General features: G+C 45.8%; 2 protein-coding genes across 3 annotated transcripts; both read right to left on the reverse strand.

Moving 5' to 3' along the window:
- Positions 1 to 695: 695 nt before the first annotated feature.
- RAB8A (RAB8A, member RAS oncogene family) lies at positions 696 to 6,464 on the reverse strand. The gene is made up of 8 exons (XM_082495593.1): positions 6,329 to 6,464; positions 5,941 to 6,001; positions 5,635 to 5,695; positions 5,166 to 5,243; positions 4,633 to 4,722; positions 3,904 to 3,969; positions 3,303 to 3,353; positions 696 to 2,389 (listed from the first exon to the last, which is right to left on the reverse strand). The coding sequence occupies exons 1-8, from the start codon at positions 6,450 to 6,452 to the stop codon at positions 2,297 to 2,299; spliced, it is 624 nt and encodes a 207-aa protein (XP_082351719.1). The 5' UTR covers positions 6,453 to 6,464; the 3' UTR covers positions 696 to 2,296.
- Positions 6,465 to 6,780: 316 nt separating this feature from the next.
- Positions 6,781 to 16,522, reverse strand: TPM4 (tropomyosin 4). 2 transcript variants are annotated; one of them, XM_082495579.1, is made up of 9 exons: positions 16,212 to 16,522; positions 13,621 to 13,746; positions 10,449 to 10,582; positions 10,029 to 10,146; positions 9,619 to 9,689; positions 9,290 to 9,365; positions 8,601 to 8,663; positions 8,451 to 8,520; positions 6,781 to 7,173 (listed from the first exon to the last, which is right to left on the reverse strand). In XM_082495579.1, the coding sequence occupies exons 1-9, from the start codon at positions 16,323 to 16,325 to the stop codon at positions 7,091 to 7,093; spliced, it is 855 nt and encodes a 284-aa protein (XP_082351705.1). In that variant the 5' UTR covers positions 16,326 to 16,522; the 3' UTR covers positions 6,781 to 7,090. The 2 variants fall into 2 exon arrangements, with proteins under 2 accessions (XP_082351705.1, XP_082351706.1); XM_082495580.1 differs by lacking the exon at positions 16,212 to 16,522 and adding an exon at positions 12,621 to 12,844 and having other exon boundaries at positions 13,621 to 13,697.
- Positions 16,523 to 19,131: the final 2,609 nt, after the last annotated feature.

The following is a 19,131-nucleotide window of genomic DNA, read 5'->3' on the forward strand; positions in this document are numbered from 1 at the left end:
TTATCGATTTACATACTGTCAACAGGCAACACTCAGTATTGTGGTGGGCAGCCCAGAATATCAAGTTTGTCTAACCACTTATTTTTCCAGTCACTTTGAAAAATAAGTCTGGCTGCAAATCTGGCTACGTTAAGGTAGAAGGATGGATGTGCGACAATCCACATTTACTACTAAGCCAAAGACAAATCATTAACCAGATCTGTTTTGTGTAGGAAAACAACATTCAGACCATGCCTACATCACCTCCTCAATTCTGCCTCAATAATTTCTTGAAGCATACACAAAGCCTTTCTTTAAAAGCATCCCCATCTCAAGACAGAAGCATTGCCTGTCCCATCTACAGCGCTGCATTAACTACGCTTTGAAGCATATACTGACTAGAAGGCTCTTCAGTATCTTAACAGGATTTTATCCTACAAATACAGCTGTGTGTAATCCACTATGGTGCATGTTCACCAAGTCCTCATGCTAAAAAGCCACAAATAAACAAAATAAAACCCCATCATAAGGTTCTGGTTAGAGGAAAGCTTTACGTATGATTTTAATCATAAACAGAGCTCAATGTAATCTGCTAGCTATTAAAAAAAAGAAAGAGTTGGTAGTATATAAAATGCATTTTTATAAACCAGTAACTTATACAGTAAAATTTCCTTTTTCCATTGTAGAAAAACAGGCAGTATTCCTGTTGAGCCCAATTGCATGCTGCAGATTTATAAACTTTAATTATGAATCTGATAGATCTTTAACTACAGTAATACTTACGAGAGCTACTTTGAGGCCAGAATACAATACCACAAACTTGAAGAAAACAAAACTGGTGAGTAAATTCATTAACTTTAAAATCAGCTTTAATTTTACCCTTAAGTGCAGTTGTCAATGTAAACAAAGCATATTAACAATTCCAGTGAGTTGCAGGACACAGCTGATATGTTCATTTGAATTAAATATACCATAATTCCAATCACTTGACATCAGACTGAAGTAGATGGCTCTTACTGGCTCCTTTTGTCAGTCTAATTAAGAGTCAGGCTTACAGCCTCTGAACGGAGGGCTATTAGCTCCCTTGGAGATTTACTTGGCTGTTATGTTTTATGCATTGGAATGTAATAGACTGTGTTTATAGGAATAAATACATGGACTATTTCCACTGAGGACTAAACATCATTTGCATTGATGCCTGCTATTAATAGGTCTGTTGCTGCTTGAAATCTGAAATGATCAATACACAGCAGCAAGGCAAATCTCAGTTTAAAAAGTTTGCTTTCAGAAAGTGTTCATATGTGCAACATCTATTTGCATATGTGAGCAAGTGTGCATGAGAACACACAACTGGAAGCAGTGCAATACATTTTCTTGTCACAATTTAAAACTAGCTTCTACATCATGACAGATCTGGAGTCGTTCTGAGCTGGAGAAGGAAAAGCCGCCCATTGTAATGTTACAAATTTTGTGTAAGGGTCCCTACACCAACCAGGGTCTGTTTCTCTAAGAACAGACAACAGATCATTCGCATGGGACTCACTGTAGCTATCATCTCCCATTCAACGTGTCTACATGTCTGGAGTACTTTAATTAAGCACGTTCAAGTCTAAAACGGACACAGTAATTCCTGATGGTAAGGTTCCGTTATATTTACAGCACACTTTGGTTTTTTAAAAAAATAGAGATTCCTTTCAGAAGGAATTATTTTTTTTTTAAACTTCAATTGTACTTGTGGATTGTCTAGAACAATGCAACTGAAGAAGTAACAGGCAGACAAAGGATTTTCTCTGTAGTAGCAAAGAGGTGGAGATGCAGAAATTTTCCTTCTACCTTCGGAAAAGGTGTAAGCCTGTACTGCTTACCTAAGTGCATTGATGGGATGTTTTGATGCCATTGATCTATACGCATCTATGGATATGCACATGTATCATGTATGCATACCTGTAGTTTATTAATATTGGCATTTCAGTTTCTTCTTTTGATCATAACTTCATCTTTCTAATTTGGATACATTACAGATACGAACAAAAAGATCGAAGCCTGTCAGCAAAGGTGCTGTATCACAGGTTACGTTTGATCTGTACTCCCTCTGCTAGACAATACACATGCCCAGTGGCAACCTGACAAAAATAAACTTGTTTCATCTCCAAAATTGAAGAGTCAGACAATTACTAAAATAAACAATTTCTTATTCAGATGGTCACAAAGTGACAAGGTATGTCGAAAATGCTAAGTCCACAGACAGAGGAAATCTCACTCAGAACAGGCACAGTCCATTTCAGCCGAGCGGATGCTCAGATTAAGGCCGTGTCCCTCACAGAAGAACACATCGGAAAAAGCTGCTTTTCTTTTGCTGGTCTGGTGTGATTTTGACTCCCTGGTTGCTGCCTTGCGGGCTATTGCCTTCCTGAAGACACAAAGAATATTATGTTACTTATTTATACTTAACAGCTGCTGGCATCCATACTTCATCTACTCCTTTTGTTGAATCAAACCTGCCATGTACAAACCCCATTGCTAAAATCAAGAGGAGTCTTCACTCACTCAGCTGAGCCCTACGTTAGCCACTACGAGAAGTCAGAGAACCACATCTGCCACTTTTGGCTTCCACTAACACACACTGTGTCTATTCTTCTTCCTTCCATAAACCCAAAGGCAACAGAGATTTAAAAAAAACAACAAAAAAAAAGATTACAGGACACTTAGGAATTATCAGCAAGACCCAAAATATCACAGCTCTATCAGCACATGCCTGGTCACATGAAGGTAGAATGCTCAGTAAGTGTAGAAAGAATCTTCATTAGCTTCATTTCAAGAGGAACAAACTGACATCGATATACATTTATTTGTTGTACAAGAGATAACCAAATCATTTCTCAGGATGCTTTTGCTAAAGTTATAAAAAAAAATAGTTCTTTACCTATTTTTAAACATGCTAGTTTGAAGACTACCCTGAAGGATGAAGTGGGCCTCCTGAATGTCTAATTTATATGATTCTGTTTTTTAGACTTCAAGAGCAAGAAATATCATTAAACTGCTCTACCACTCACTTGACTTTCAATAAAACAAACAAAAGACAATTTTATTTAGAAAACCTCAACCATTGCAGCAAATTCCTGGAATACAGAGACAATTATAAGCCAAGGTCAGAGCGTAGCTTGACAAAATTAAAAATAAACTTCTATAACCCTCAGTGCATCCCCATGAAAGAGACCACAAAATATTTTTTATACACTGCTAAACAGCACTTGCTATTTGGCTTTCGGTTGGCTTTTTTCTTTCCTACTTAAATACAGCGCGGACAAAGTAAAGTTACTCACCAACTTCTTGTCCATTTTTGCTTTGATATCTCTTGCAAGAGTGAAAAATGCCTGTGACAAGTAAAACAGTGAGGTGTGACTTGGTTAATAAAATATATTCTAATATTTTTTTTTAGCAATAAGTTGCCTTCCCAAGCTTCTACATATACCAAACTCCTGAAGAACGTTGACTTTCCAGGTCTCTCCCCCCCCCCACCCCTTGAGGTTTTAATGCTTCTTTTCTAACCCTGCTACCTCCTTTCTGAGCCCGAGAACCCCAAAGGCATGTGCCGCCCACAGCGGGGCACATCCAGGCTTCAGCAAGTGGGAAAACCGCCCTTTATCAACCACGTTATTGTATGCAAAGACATGAGCTGAGTTTTTAAGTGCGCTGTTCTAACACAGTCTGCTGCAACACCCTTGCGGTACGCTCTAAGCACCAAGTTCAATTTAAATAAATTAGCATAACATTGGTTAGACAACGAATGCACGGACAGGTACTAAATAACCCATCTGCAGTACCCACCGGCTGAGTTTTGCACCCAACCAGGACGGGCAAGTGTTCTGGCTGCTCAGTTGTGCAATAAGACAATAAATGGAAGAGAAAGGTTGCAGTACTTACATTCTCTATGTTTATGTTTGCTTTTGCACTTGTCTCCATAAATTTAATTCCAAAACTTGCAGCAAGCTGAACAAAAGCAGGTTTCATGTTAGTTGGATAATGGCAGGAGCAGCTCTCAATACAGCCAACTGCGCAGGATCTGCCCCTGGCACCAGTCACAGCAACTTGGGGATTTACTCAAGCAGAACAATTTGTGAAAATTAGGAACTAAATCTCACTCCTATTAGCATCAATTCTTGCTGGGCTTTGTTCTGCTGCTTTATACCCTGCACACATTTCAATCTGTTCCTTTGCCATTTGCCTTGCATAGATCTTGTCAGTCTTGTAACATCGGCAGCGCGCAGATGCACCTTCTCTACCTTGACTAAGGAACATCTGATGCCAGAAAAGACAATCCGGTCTGCCTTGTTTCAGTGCCTTTCAGCCAAAAAGAGACACTTCCTAAATGTCAAACTCTAGCATGCTTTTTCTTCCTTTTTTCTAAGAAAAATCCAACCCCCTTGCTTTGCACCTAACACATCTTGACCAGATAATCAATAAGAATTCTTAACACAGACTCACTTTTTTAATCAGAGTGGGGAAACAGATTGCAGCTACAGCTTGGGAAACGTTCAATAGTTCTGCTCAGGAATACCACTGAAGTGCCAAAGAGGCACCCAGACAGTGACAAAGGCTATTTTTATACTCTGAAAAGTCTGAGTTGAAATACATTAAAGCTGTGGCACTCACCTTCTCCCCTTGCTCTCTAGAAACTTGTCTTTTGTCATTTGCATCACATTTGTTCCCAAGGATCATTTTTTCAACATCTGGTGAGGCGTGCTGAGATAGAAACAGATCAACGCAAGGACTTTGGCTCAGGTGTTTTTAGACAAATATTGTCAGAAAGATGAGGCACACGGGCAAGCGCATCACAGTGAGATGCCAGCGCTAAGCATCTCCCGCAGGTCTACAGGCTCCCCAAACCCCAGCATGTGTCCTGTACAATGACAGCTCTCAGGTCACTTGTCGTGGCAGGAAAACATCAACTTTGAGGTCCCTTCATCACTAGAAGAGCCGCAGTCCCCCCAGCTGGCACTCTCTGTGGGCCAGCACAACCAATGACGGTTAACCAAGACACTCCAGAAGGTATTACTGACTTTCATTCAACTTATTTTCCAAGTTCCCTTCAGCACACAAATTCAGAAGAAACTTCTGAAGCAATTAAGTTTCAACTACTTTTGGAGGAAGAAACAGCACCTTTAGTAAGTAAATAGAGAAATTACCTCTTCAATATTCCTGACCCAGTTCCGAATATTTTCAAAAGACTTTTCATTGGTGATGTCGTAGACTAACATAATGCCCTAAAGATTAAGGAGACAGATTGTTTCAGCAAGTGTCAGCTTAAGCAGGAGTTAAAGAATTGTCCATAGCGGAAAGGAGCAACTTAACAAAGACTATTTTTAGAACAGTTTGTTCACAATTCTACGTAATGTTAAATCACAGTCTGTGCATTGCAAGATAAGGTGCGTAGGACATGTATTTACAGCATGAGTCGTGGAAGGAACCTGCCCCAGGAGCTGCCCCATGGTCCCAGCACCGCTCCCTACAGCGGCACAGCTCCCCGTGTTGAGCGGGACAGAGGTTCCACCTGGCAGCCGGACAGTTGTGCGTGTTCCACACCAAACCCGTCCGATCCACCCCTGATAGCTGAACTGCCTGGGTGAGCTGTCATGTCACCCATCTCGCTCCTACCATCGCTCCTCTGTAGTAGGCAGTTGTGATGGTCCGAAATCGCTCCTGCCCGGCAGTGTCCCTGCAACAGACAGAACACGGGGGCTCAGGCAAAGCACCTACACCATCGCACTCAAGGCAAAGCCACCCAAAGTTTTAATTAAGTGTTGTTGAACCAGTTTTTAGGCGCACTAAAACAATCTTTTTGTTTCTAATGTATCGTAAAGTGCTGAAAAGCACAACTGGAGTAAAGGCCGGATGGTAACAGCACCGCCCACCGCACGGACACCCGGTTATCGGGCACCAAGTCGAGGAGAAAAGCCTTACCATATCTGCAGTTTGATTCTCTTGCCGTCTAGCTCTATAGTCCTAATTTTAAAATCGATACCTGAAAAGAGAAACAACTAAATTACTCCCAGTTTCTGCCCAAGACCAAATTAAGGCTTTTCCTTCGCGTTTTCGCTCTCTCGGGCGGCAGCACCGGCAGCGCCCGCTCCCCCCCGCGCACCGAGAAGCCGCCGCGGTCAGCACCGAGGCCAGGACCGGCCGGAGCCGCTGCCGCCGCCGCGCAGGGACGCGGGGAGTCCATCACCGGCGGCCTTCGGGGAGCGGGGCCGGAGCCCCCAGCGGCGAGCCCCGGCGGCCACCCGCCACCCCCCCTCCCCCGCACCCGACCGAACCGCGGCGGGGCCCGTCGTCACCGTCCCGGGCTCACCGATGGTGGAGATGAAGGTGGCGTTGAAGGCGTCCTCGGAGAAACGGAAGAGCGCACAAGTCTTCCCTACGCCCGAGTCGCCGATGAGCAGCAGCTTGAAGAGATAATCGTACGTCTTCGCCATGTTCACGGAGCATCGCCCCTCCGCCCGCGCCCGCCCCCCGCGCCGCCCCACGGGCCGCCACCGCTGCCTATCACCTCCCGCCGCGCGCTTATTGGCTGAGCGCGGCAGGAAGTACACGGGACCGATGCTCCATTGGCCGGCGGCCTTCTCCCGGGTGGGTAAGCGGCGGCGCGATTGGCAGCCGGCCGGCAGACGTCACTTCCTGCTGCTGGCGGAAGGCGCGTGCCCCGGCGCGAAGGGGAGGCGAGGCTGGGCGGTTGAACAGCGACGTCACGTCTTTAACCGCCCGCAGCGTGGCGTGGGTCACCCGAACAGAGGCGCTACAAAAAGGCCGGGAGGCGGCGTCGGTACGGGGAGAAACTGTTTAATACGAAACGTCAGTAAGAGGCGGAGGGCGATACTACTGCTGGGCACGGCCCCTACCGGGTTTATACAAAAATGGCTGAAGAACCGGGCGGGAAAGCGACAGCCGCGCTGTCCGGCACCGCAGGAAGGAGGAACGGCTGCGCTGCCGGGGCATAACGGCGCTTCAGGGTACCCCGGAGCCCGGCGCGCGCCTGGTCCGTCCGTCCGGCGGGTGTTTTGGCAGGAGAGAGGGGAGCGGTGCGGTGGCTGCGCAGAGCCGGCCCCGTCCCGCCTCATATACAGTTCAGCTCGTTCAGCGTCTGGTCCAGCGTCTGGTGCAGCCCCAGGTTCTCCTCTTTCGCTTGAGCAAGTTTTTCTGGTGAGAAAGAAGAAAAAAACAAGACTTAAACTACATCACTGTACAGCCTTTTCTCCTTAAATAAAATCCCCGATTACTTACCTTCGCATTTAAGACAGTGCTAGAATTGCATCCAACTTTTTTGGTAATTGCTCTAATTTAGTGAGGTTTTTGGACATGCCTTACATATGATGTGAGAGAATGGTGTTTTGATTTAACGTGTAATTTACAGGATGTGTCCTTCAGAATTTTCATTGTCCCCAGTGTTTAACCGGGCAGATGAAGCACCGCAAGTACACACCAAACACGCTCAAAGCTTTTTGCTGCCACACGTGTCCTCGGGAACACCAAAATCCAGGTGTCTGCCTGTGCGCGGGGCCCTGCCCCACCCGACGGGGCATCGGTGCTGGCTGCAGCTGCCTGTCCCCAGCAGGAGGAGCTGAACGTATTTTCAGCGTCATGACTAGTGTGTTTTAGGTGAGTTATAAGGAAATAAAGCCCGAAAGCTGAAAGGCAGAGGTATCTGGTCTTTATTGAACTCAGTTCTTACAGAGGAGCTTGAGGGACGGCTTGTGGAAGCTGCATGGAAGTGACAGGTATTACAGGCAAGAAAAGCTTAAGAAAGGCAGGGAGTGGGAGCGGCCCCTGCGCCGCTCACAGAGAGGTCATGTCATTGAGAGCATGGTCAAGCTCCTCACTGATTGCTTTGTACTTCAGCTTCTGAGCGTACAGCTCGTCTGCCGGTCACCGGGGCAGAAGGCGTGTTTCAGCAAGAAATGCAGAAAAACAGTCCAGAGGAAGAGGCGCACAGTAGGAGAGATGAAGACAGTCAGAAGGCAGCAGCCAAAGCAGTTGGGGCAGAAAACAAAAGAAGAAAACAGATGTGCAATTGAGTATTGGTATGAAAGCACAGAAATCCACACAACTGCCAAGTCAGAGTTTCATCTACATTTCCTTTTTTTTAATCTCACAAAATTATTTTTCAGTAATCAGATGAAGCAGAGTTATGATCTTGTTATTAACAGAAAGAGCCCGTGAGTTGGTGTATCTGTGAGTTGGCCAAAATCAGGTTATTGTTACCAACTTGTTGAAAGAGAACCCTTTTCAGGAAAACTTCCTCTGGGCAGGAGGTACCACGCGGGACAGGCGTGTCCAGTGGACACATCCCGCCCACCTTCCAACACGCCTGGCGAGCGCTTCTGTCCTTTCCTAGTAAAATCTAATACCCACTCCTAGAATTTTGTTTTCTGATTCGAAATCGACAACTTTTAAATGAAACTCGAGTAATTTCATACCTTCCAGGTCATCAATAGACTTTTCCAGTTTGGCAACTGTTCTCTCCGCAAATTCAGCACGAGTTTCAGCCTAAAAAAAAATTAAATAGAGTAATTGGATGCTGTTAAAAAAATGATGTCAAAATACAGTTTGGGGATGGATAAACTTACTTCTTTAAGCTTGTCAGAGAGAATCTTGATTTCTTCTTCGTATTTATCTTCTTTTTCCGAGTACTGTGAAAACAATAAACACTCTTTAAGGGAAGTTGTCGCAACAATAACAGATGTTTACAAAACCATGACCTATTTATAAACACTTTTCCTTTTTGTTTGCAGCTGCAAACACCCTTTCCATCCATGTCTCCTCTTCACCAAGACACTTCGGGCTCCGGCTCATAAACCATCGTTTTAAGACTGGGGATGTCCAAGTTCCTTCGTGTGTCATCTTAGACCTTAACGAGCTCACCTTGCGCAGCACAAACCAGCTGGGTGGGCAAGAGAACAGGAAGCCTTCCATGCCAATTTAGATGTGCCAGAAATAACTCTTTAATGAAATAAAGAATTTTAATAATTTTCTCTATGAAGAGGGCAAAACCCACAAAAAGAGCAGCATCAGAAAATCAAGAGCAGTCAGCAGCATACTGGTGTGGGAAACGGAGATTTAGGTTGTGGCTTGATTATCAGATTATTATCAGATCACTGATTCGGTTTGGGCAGAACTGATTCAGCGTTACCAACAGCCTCCGGTAAACAGGCAGTCAGCTAAACCCTTTCACTTTTGTATTTGTAGGTTATTTCTATGGACTTTAATTACAAGTTTTGACTTTGCCCCTATCCCTTAGTTTACAGGAAGAACCAACCTTTTCAGATTGAGCTTCCAAAGACTTCAGGTTGTTAGTGACATTCTTTAACTCCTCTTCCAGGTCACTACATTTACTACAGGAACAAACAAAAGAAGTGTAAATTACTACCGTCTCTGTTATGACTTAATTTAATTTTCAAGAAGTCTAAAAACACAAGAGATGAAGTAATTATTAAGTCTGAAAGGAGAAAATTGGGTATAGAGAGTACAAAAAAGCTTTTGTACATATATGACATGCCTGCCTACCAGTAGTAGGTTTTTCTAATGAAACACAGCTTTGACCTTTGCTGTATTCTAAACTGCTGCCGTGTATCTGAAGTTACTCACACTTCGGACACCTCTGCGCGTTCCTCAGCTCTCTCCAGTTCACCCTCCAAAATAACCAGTTTACGGGCGACCTGTAAAGAGACAATGGCTGTCTCAAGGCACTTTGTAATTTCTTAGACATTTCTCTCAAAGCACTGCGCTCGTGCTTTCCTTCTGAATGATGAGATTAGATTAAAACATACACAGAGACATGACAGACCTTTTCCCCAAATAAGCTAGATTTTGCAGTGTTTTTTCATATTAAATACCTAAGGCGCTGCTAAAGTTACTATTAAAAGTACCCCTTTTGGGGAACGTTCCAAAGTTGAACCATCGCACAGTGAAAGGCATACAAAGAATGACTAAACTGAAGAGTGACAAAGCTGTTCGCACTTCTCCCGTACATTTGATCATTTCCTTATCCCTCTTACCTCTTCATACTTGCGGTCAGCTTCTTCAGCAATATGCTTAGCCTCCTTCAGTTGCATTTCCTGAATTTCCATTTTCTCTTCGTCTTTCATTGCTCTGTTCTCAATAACCTTCATTCCTCTGCAGAAGTCAAAGCAAGTGTGTTTAATGCAGAAGCATTTTAGCACTTTTATCTCAAAGGTCCCAAAGTGGAATTCGGTATTTGTAACCAAAAAATAGCCCGTTATGACCATACTATGGTTTTCTTCAGGGCTAACAGAATTACTCATCTAAGCTCATAAAAAAGGCACCTCTAGTTATGGGTCTCTGACCTGCAATGCACATTAACACATGCAGATACTAAATTATACAGGAATATTTTATTCATATATATTCAATTTTTTACAAAAGAAAAAAAAAAAAAAGGAAACAAGGAAACGTACCTCTCGCTCTCATCCGCTGCTTTCTCAGCCTCCTCCAGTTTCTGCAAGGCTGTGGCCAGCCGTTCCTGGGCACGATCCAACTCCTCTTCCACGAGCTGGATACGTCTGTTCAGTGCTGCCACCTCACCTTCGGCCTGCGTGAAACACAACCGCCCAGAACTTGGGTTATGGACCAGCCACTTGCTGGCTGACAAATGTTCTCAACTCATCAGTTTCCTTAAAACTGCAAAGGTTTCTCCTTGCTACGTACAGGGAAGCTCTGAGAACCTTTCTGTCTCTGCTTTTTGTTTGTTTAAACTATGGCATCTCAGGAATTTCAAGGTATGGAGTATGTGCTTCTCCTTTCTTTTTTACTGATATTTATCATTCCTGCTGTACAGCGAAGGATTCGACACGGATTGCCGATGGAGAAGTGTTTTCAGATCTTCACAGGGCTGGATCTACCCACAGGATTCCAAAGTTAAAAACTGAACTGTTTCCACAAGGGCTTGTTCCAAAAACTTCACAGTTGATTTCTCTGTTCTTGGTTTCATCACAGATTGCAGCAATATCCTGTCACAGCACGCTGCTGAAGTTAAAGCTATTTCATTATCCATTATGGGCTCCTTAGCCTGCAAACGCTACATAATCTTTACGCGGTCAGCCGGGCAGATACAGTTGGCATCAGCATGGGAGAGTCAGTTCTTTGTAACATAAATAGGGCAAAATTAGCTATGTTCTTAAAATAAGCTCGGTTTCCTTTATTATTGCTTCCTGTGCTACTTAAGGGATTAGGCAGAAAGCATTTCTTAATAATAAGGTCTGTTTATGTATTATTGAATAAACTGCACAGTAATTGGAAACACTATTAATGTTTAAAAAACAGACTAGATAATAAATGGAGAGGTTGTTGGGAGAAATCCTTGCACACAGGCAATGTGAACAAATTGGTGTCCATAAATACATCATTTTTATTAAGATATGTCTCCTTTAATTGCTTGTTATTTGAAGGAAAATAAAGCCCTACTTTAATCAGGTTTGTGCATTTAATAGTCCCCAAATCTGAGCATGACTGCCATAGATAAGATTAACTTTTTTTTAAAACACTTTTATGGGCTATATTGTTTTATGCTTTATGTTAAACACTTTGAAAAAATATTTGTTTTGCTGCAGCTTTGCAAATTTGGTTCCTGACCGCTCCTCCTAAGCTGGAGGAAGTGGTTTCCATTCATAGCTGTGCCATCTTGGAAAGGATTTCAGCGAGTGATCCAAATGGAAATTGACCCAGGATTCCTCTAGTCACAAATTACCCAGCATTTCATTTGTTTTCTACCCTGTCCTATGTGTTTAACTTTCTCGATTTACACACAAGGCATCGATCATGTAGAAAACTGGCATCTGTTATGTGGCAGCCTGCAACTCCTTCCACTAGACAGGGCACTTTTAAGTCATATTTTGATTAAGAAAGATTCCAAAGCTATGGAGACGGGGCCACTGGGAAGTTGGGAGTTAGTCTGGCTCCACCTCTCCCAGAAGCAGCCCGCAGTCCTTATACGGTAAAACTAACTCGCTGACATGTGATAAAATAGCAGGAAGATGCCGGGAAGGCTGATCACACACAAATCTAAGTGAAACCAGCTGTCCAGCCCCGGGAGAGCCGCACACTAGTGGAGAGTTCTCATTTCTCTGTGAAAACCAGGAGGGAAAGTTATTTTCCAGCAGTTCGGACATTTCCCAGCTGTGCTGGAGCCAGCGGTGCGGCGCCGAGAGGCGGGAACTCCCCGCTCGTTGTCATGCAGCGCTTTTTCCTAATTAAACAGCCATTTCCTACTAAACTCATAACCGCTTCCCGATGCCGATCGGTGCTGGCAACGCTTTTTCCGAAGGGAACGGCCCCAAAGCGCGATAAGCAGCGGGCGGCCGGGACGAGCCGCCGCCGTGCCCGGCGCCCCCGGCGGCCGGTGCGGGCGAGGCGCTGCGGCAGCGCCAGCGGTTTCCGCAGGGGGTTTGCGGAGCGGAGCAGCGAGGGGGGCAGCGGAGGAGCGAAGGCAGCCGGCGGCGCAGCCGTCCTCCCGGCGCAGGGGAGAGCCAGGCGCGCCCCAGCGAGAGAGAGCCAGAGACAGGAAGGAAGGAGCAGGGCAGCCCGGGAGAGAGCGACCGAGAGAGGCGAGCAGGCAGCCCGGGCGGTCTCACTTTCTCCCGCAGGTCCCGTTCCAGGTCCAGCTCCCGCTGGAGGACCTGGGCGCGATCCTCCGCCTCATCCGCCTGTTGCTGCAGGCACTGGATCTTCCTCTTCACCGCTTCCAGGGAGCTCGGCGCGGCCATGGGCGCGGCGCTGGCGGCGGGCAGGGCGCGGAGGTGCTGCACGTGGCGGCGCGCGGCCCCGCGCCTTTCAATGGGCCGATGACGTCACGCGGCTGGAGGTGGAGGTGGGGGTGGTGACGTAGCACCGAGGAGTCGGCGCAAGCAGCGCCGGGACAGCGGCGTCCCGCGGCCGCCCCGCCCGTTCCCGCCCCCCTCCTCCCACCCCGTATCCCCGTCCCGTCCGGGGGGTCCCCGCCGCGGCCCCGGGCCGGGAGCGCCCGCCGAGCCCGGCCTCCGCAGCGCCCGCGAATGGCGAACCGGCTGCGGGGCTCGCGGGCTCCCCGGGCCACCCGGCGGACCCCAACGGCGGGGTTCGGGGCCACGCAGACGAGAGAGAAGCGAAAACTAACGGGGCCACGCAGACGAGAGAGAAGCGAAAACTAACGATTCCTCCAGCAAAACGGACGGGGTGGGGGGCTGGGGCCGGCGGTTAGGCCTGAAGCCAAACCGCATCCTTCTGCCACAGTGCATCCCTGCTGCTGTCCCGGTTTCCCTGGAACACCACCATTTTGTTTACTTCCATTAAATGAGATTTCACCTTTCCTAAAGGATTCTCGCCCACAGACACTTCCTCCCGGTTTGGAGCCCCCCGAGTTCCCCTCTGGGCACCCATTAAGCCCCGAGCGGTGCTGGCTGCTGGGGCAGAACTGCCAGCCCGAGCTCGTCTCAGCAGAGGGGACAGGAGACACGTACCTGAAACATAACTCTGTCTTTCCTATGCCCCGATCAAAGTACTGCAATACAAACATTCCCAGCGGTCCTTATCATCACTGGGCTACTCTACAAATTAGAGCACAGTGCCAGGCAGATACTAGCCGTAGGTACGTACATCAGTTGCCTTCTTTTCCGCCTGCTCTAGTTTTTCCTGGGCATCTTTGAGAGCCTCTGAGTACTTGTCCAGCTCATCTTCGGTTCCTTTCAACTTCTTCTGCAGAGCTACCAGCTCATCCTCTACCTTTCAAGAGAGAAAAAAGCCCCAAACAACAAAGTGAGCATTTTGATGTGTCACCAGTTACAGTGGAATATAGTTAAAACCTCTCTTTACTATTAGTTTTAACCTAACCTAACATACAAAGAGTGACAAAAGAGCAGATCAAACTTCTGCTGGGGCAAGAGGTCTGAGAACGAGCGGTAGCAGTTGCCAGGGAAAGATTGTTAAAGACCTATCATCCTTAGAACAACCTTCCCTGCCACCGCACGCACAGCACCCGGTTTAATACAAAACTTGGTGTAAGCCCTTTGTCACCTCATTTCTATTTTGGCTAAGGCCAAACCACGACAACAACACTCTGCAGCAGGGTAATTATAAATGTTCTAAAATTACATCCTTGTGTTTTTTCTAACATTATTACCTGATGATTTATTAGGAAACGATTCAATTTCTATATAGCTAGAAAAGCCGAGTGGTCGTTCCCTAATCATCTTCTGTATGTTGTTTGAGACACTTCAAACCCAATGTGATACTCTGGAAGCCGGAGGGAACACACAGGTCTGGCCTGTGACAGACCCTGTGGTAAGTGGAAGGTGGGACTCGATGGCCCGAGGTCCCTTCCAACCCCAATTATTCTCTGCCTAACTGTGGGCCAACAAGGTACGCTCCATCCTACCATGAGGTTCAGACTCTCTCCTCCATACCATATAAATCCATATTGTACGCTAGAACGGTACTATTTATAACCTGCCGGGAGACTGTTTAATGACAAACTGTCTTGTGCTCCCTGAAGAATTTACATTATCAGGAGGTTTGCTGCTGATAAGGGTGCGCCTGCAAACCCATCTGCTGTCGTTTCATTTGCAATACAAAACAGTTCAGTATGCAGAGAAACTGATTTAACCATTTAGCTCCGCCTTCATATGAATTTAGTCTATCAAAATAGTTCACTCAAAATAGTTTGTGTTTTAGTGTGCTGACTTTCTTCATTCTAGCTTCAAAGATAACTTTAACAACATTTTTGGTAGCGCTATTCTTGAACGTTGTTATGTTGCTATACTTTTACTCAGAGTAACCAGACAGTGAGAGGACTGAATAAGCTTGCTTGGATGCTTTAACAGAGGGACAGTAAGCAGGACGAAGGAGGTGATGTTTACTTTGTGTATGACATTAAAATCACTACTTGAGTACTGTGCCCACGTTAAAAAAAAAGCTGAAAAATCTGAGACAATTCAGAAAAGAGGAGTGAGATCAAAGATTTATATTTCTCTTTTAGCTTTTTATTGTGAATTACCCTCATATAGATACTTGAAAATTCCCACAGGTGTGTCATTTATCACTCCGTAGGAAATCGCCTTTGATAACTCAATGTAAAGGAAGGCTAAGCATTCAATCACCATTAACTGCTCTGAATAACAATCTGCTGTGGCTGTTCCTGAGTGCAGAAAGATTAGCTGGGGAAACTGTGGCCCAACAGAACAGCACCTGATCAACACCTCTGAAGGTAGGAAAGAAAGTGGGACTACGAACACGGGGCGATGTGTGCAGCTTGTAGAAGCTTAATGTAATGACACAGAAGAGATGAGTAGTTTTCCTTATGCTGGGGATGGAGGGGGAAGACAGCAGCAGCTGACCCTGAAAGTTTAGTAACATCATCCAGGATCTCAAACTGAACTTGAATGTAAGACACGTTTGGCCAAATGAATGCTAATAATGTATTATAGCTGTCTGGAAGATGTAGCAGAAGCAGCCACATTTAGAGGATGTAAAAGGAAAAGACGAGGTAATTTTACAAGAAGTGCTATAAGAAATGTGAATGTAGTCAACTTACATTTCAAGATTGTTCTGAAAATACCATAGCTCAAATATGAGGGAGATATCCGGAATAAAGAACATTGAAAAGCAAAATAATATGAAAATGTTATCACTAAAATTCAGTTAAAAGAAGAGCTTTCAAATTAAGATATTTCTGATTATTCTTAACACAAAAATGATACAACATGTCTACTGTTGAGTCACAGCTGGCACCTCTAAGGGGCACTCTGTACACCAAGGACTAGTCAAGTGAACTTTATAAATTCACTTCAAGGAGAGGCTCAATTAATGTTTAGACACAGCTGACTCTTCAGGAGGTATTAACACTAGTCCTACAGGTGTTCAAGGTATACAGCTTTGATTTGGAGCATGTCAGGCCTTTTCCACAGAATCACAAGCACAAGAAAATTAAGGCAATTATGTAAGATTCAAGAAAACTTAGACAAAGTACTCTTAATAATCTGTGGATAGTGCTAATTTTGCAAAGACTCAGATGGCTGAAAAGAGAAGCCCTGGCTGTATGCGTGCAACCTCACAAAAAGACTTCAAAGGAAGATTAGCAGAAAACCCAACTTCAAATTATTCTGCTTTCTGAATCAGAAAGTTGCAACATAGTATTTTGTTACACTTATTTCCACAGCGCATACACAATCAGTGATGTTATTTCTACTTACCTGTTTGCATTTGTCCTCAGCTGCCTTCTTATCCGTTTCAGCCTGCTCTGCTCTGTCAATGGCGTTCTCCTTGTCTAACTTCAACATCTGCATCTTTTTCTTGATAGCTTCCATTTTTGCTGAAGGATAGGCTGTATCTGTCACGCAACTGAAAGAATTTGGAAGAGTAAAGTTTTAGATTTTTAACAGCTTGGGCAGAGAAAGAAGTTGTACCCCAACAAGTCACAGGGAAAATGAGCTCAAGTGGTTGTAGAGAGCTTTAAACCCAGAGACCCCTGGACAAAACCCAGATCTATTGGCCTCTTCTCTGATCTTTCGTACACAGCCTTTCTAAGGAATGAGCTGGAACAGGCTCACTAGAGGAATCTTCAGCACTCCATCATCTCCTTATTTGGGTCCTGTTTTCTTAAAGAGAAAACTGTTTCCATTTTTAAGCTTCTGACAGAAGCAAAAGTGTTGACATATGAACACATGCTTGAAAGAAAGCTTATTAGCACCCCTCCGTGTTTGTAGAGCAATTAAACAGCCCAAAAGATCTATAGGGATGGCCTGGCTTCTTATAATAATTGCATAAGACTAATGAAGGAAAGGGAAGGATCTTTTTGGATTATTCCACAATAAATCCATGCATAAAATAAAATTAAAAAAAGAATCTACACTTAAGAGGTAGCTAAATTGATGTTATAAAAAGATGCAGGATATGTTATGAGACAGCAGGATTTTTTTCTGTGAAAATAAGCACTGGTGTTAAGGAACTAGCTATAATCTGTACCTAATACATAAGAGGTCAGATTTAGATACCAAGTTCAGGCTCAAAGGCATTCAGCAAGTTTGAGTGCCTGTCTTTGAAATTTCACTCACTAAATACTTTGGGAATTGAACAATACACCTGAAATTGCAGTCTGATGAGCACTGTAAATTATTTCTTCTGCTTTATGAAGCAGTCACTTTCTCTCTGTCAGGCAAGGCAAGAGCAGGCCCTGGGAAGAGCATCGGGAGCAGCTCCGCTGAGCACACCAACAAGAGCATCCAGTGGCCGTGCAATAAGCCCTATTTGCTTTTCCAGCCTTATTAAGCACATCCCCATGCCCCAGCTGCCCTCTCCCATCCCTTCATATGCTCTAGCTTAGCTTCACAGTGCCTGACACCTGCTTTGCCCTGGCTGCAGCAAGGGCTTGCGTACTCCACCTCCCCAAGCAGCCTGAGAGCACCTGACTGTGCTACCCAGGGACCTACATGCCCTCATATTCCCCCACTTCTAGGGCAAAACCACAAGGGTTAGCTTCATAGGTGCCTTCCCAAAGGAGTTATGCTGACACATGCTCTTCCTTTCTCTTGTATTTTTCTTTTCTGTTAAGCCAGATGACTTTTTCTGTTGCCTAAGCAAAAAACCAGCAATGTAAATGATGATTTGGACTTGATGATCCTTATGGATCCCTTCCAACTTGAGATATTCTAGTTTAGTCTAGTCTTTCCCACATTCAGGTCCTGTTAACCACCCCATGATCCTTTCCCCACCGATTCTGCCCCTGCCCTGTCCTCCAGAGTCCCATACTCCCTCCCAGGCGACACACAGCCCAAACTCTCTCCACACCCTCACAAACCCCCTCAGGTCTTCTCTCATAAGTGCTCACAGCGTCCCCAACCATAAGGGGTACCAAAAGACTCAGCACAAGACCCAGGAACTCCCTCATCCTCATGAGTGAGCTGGCATGGCACTGAAAGGCATTCAAGAGACACTTCTAACAAAAATATGCCCTTTATTTATCTAAACTTGATGGTAGAATGGACACAGAGCCAAGACCAGCACAATGCCTATAAGCACAGCCAGAGCCCCACAAACCATCCCAAAAGCACCTCTGGGTCAGCCAGAGCACTCGGTAGGCTGCTCAGGCTGCCTTTTGTGAGAGATTTACTGCTGTTTTGATTCAAAATAAAACCAATGCTCACACTGCTACTAAAACCAAGACCTCAGCCGCCGGCGGCCCCACCGCTGCCTGATTAAGAGGGCTTCGGCCCCCCCGTCCCAAGATGGCCGCCGGGAAGCGCCCCGAGGGGCTCTGAGCTGGAGGCGCCAAGATGGCGGCGCACCCGAGGACTACACCTCCCAGAGGGCTGTGCGCGATGGCACCGCCCCTCCTCAGCGCCCTCAGCCCCGGCCGGGCCCGCCCAGCACCTCCTGTACCTCCATCCCTCATTAGCGGCGGTTAATAACCCCAGGTTCAATCCCTCGGCGTGTGCCGCCCCATCTCCACCCCCCTATAAAATAATGCTCTGAATTTTTAACAGCTGTAGGTCGAGTGTTCACTGGGAAACCGGTGCTGGCTCTTCCCTACTTGGAGTGCACCCATACTCCTCGGCCCACCTCACATGCTTTTCCCCCCAGAAATCACCATATTTGCCTCTCCTCTGGCCCACAGGTACTGCTGCAACAAGGTGGCCTCACGGGCATTTTTTGTCCAATGATTCGACCACTGAAAGATAAAATCTGCAGGTCCTGAGCCTGGGAACTGGTTTAAGGAGCTGGGGTCAGGCACTCAATTAACAAGGCTGCTGAACCTGCAGAAATGGCACAAAAACCTAATAAACTGTATTGATCAGCATCACGTCTGGCATTTCCCCTTGCCCTCCTGCCCCATGGTTGCTGCCCAGCACTGGCCAAGGGCAGGGGACTGCTGGCAGGGTTTGGGCTGACGGTGAGTCCCCGGTGCTGGTGCTGTGATCGCAGACCAACGCTGAAGTGCCTGAGGAGACACACTCCAATGGCAAGGTGACCTGCTCAGTGGACGAGGGAAAGGCTGTGGATATTGTCTCCCTAGACTTTAGTAAAGCCTTTGACAGCATTTTCCACTGTGTTTTCCTGGAGGAATGGGCTGCTCGTGGCTTGGATGGGCATACTCTTCATTGGGTAAAGACCTGG

Source organism: Vanellus vanellus, assembly GCF_965231255.1.
Source record: "Vanellus vanellus genome assembly, chromosome: 25".
Taxonomy (NCBI): Eukaryota; Metazoa; Chordata; class Aves; order Charadriiformes; family Charadriidae; genus Vanellus; species Vanellus vanellus.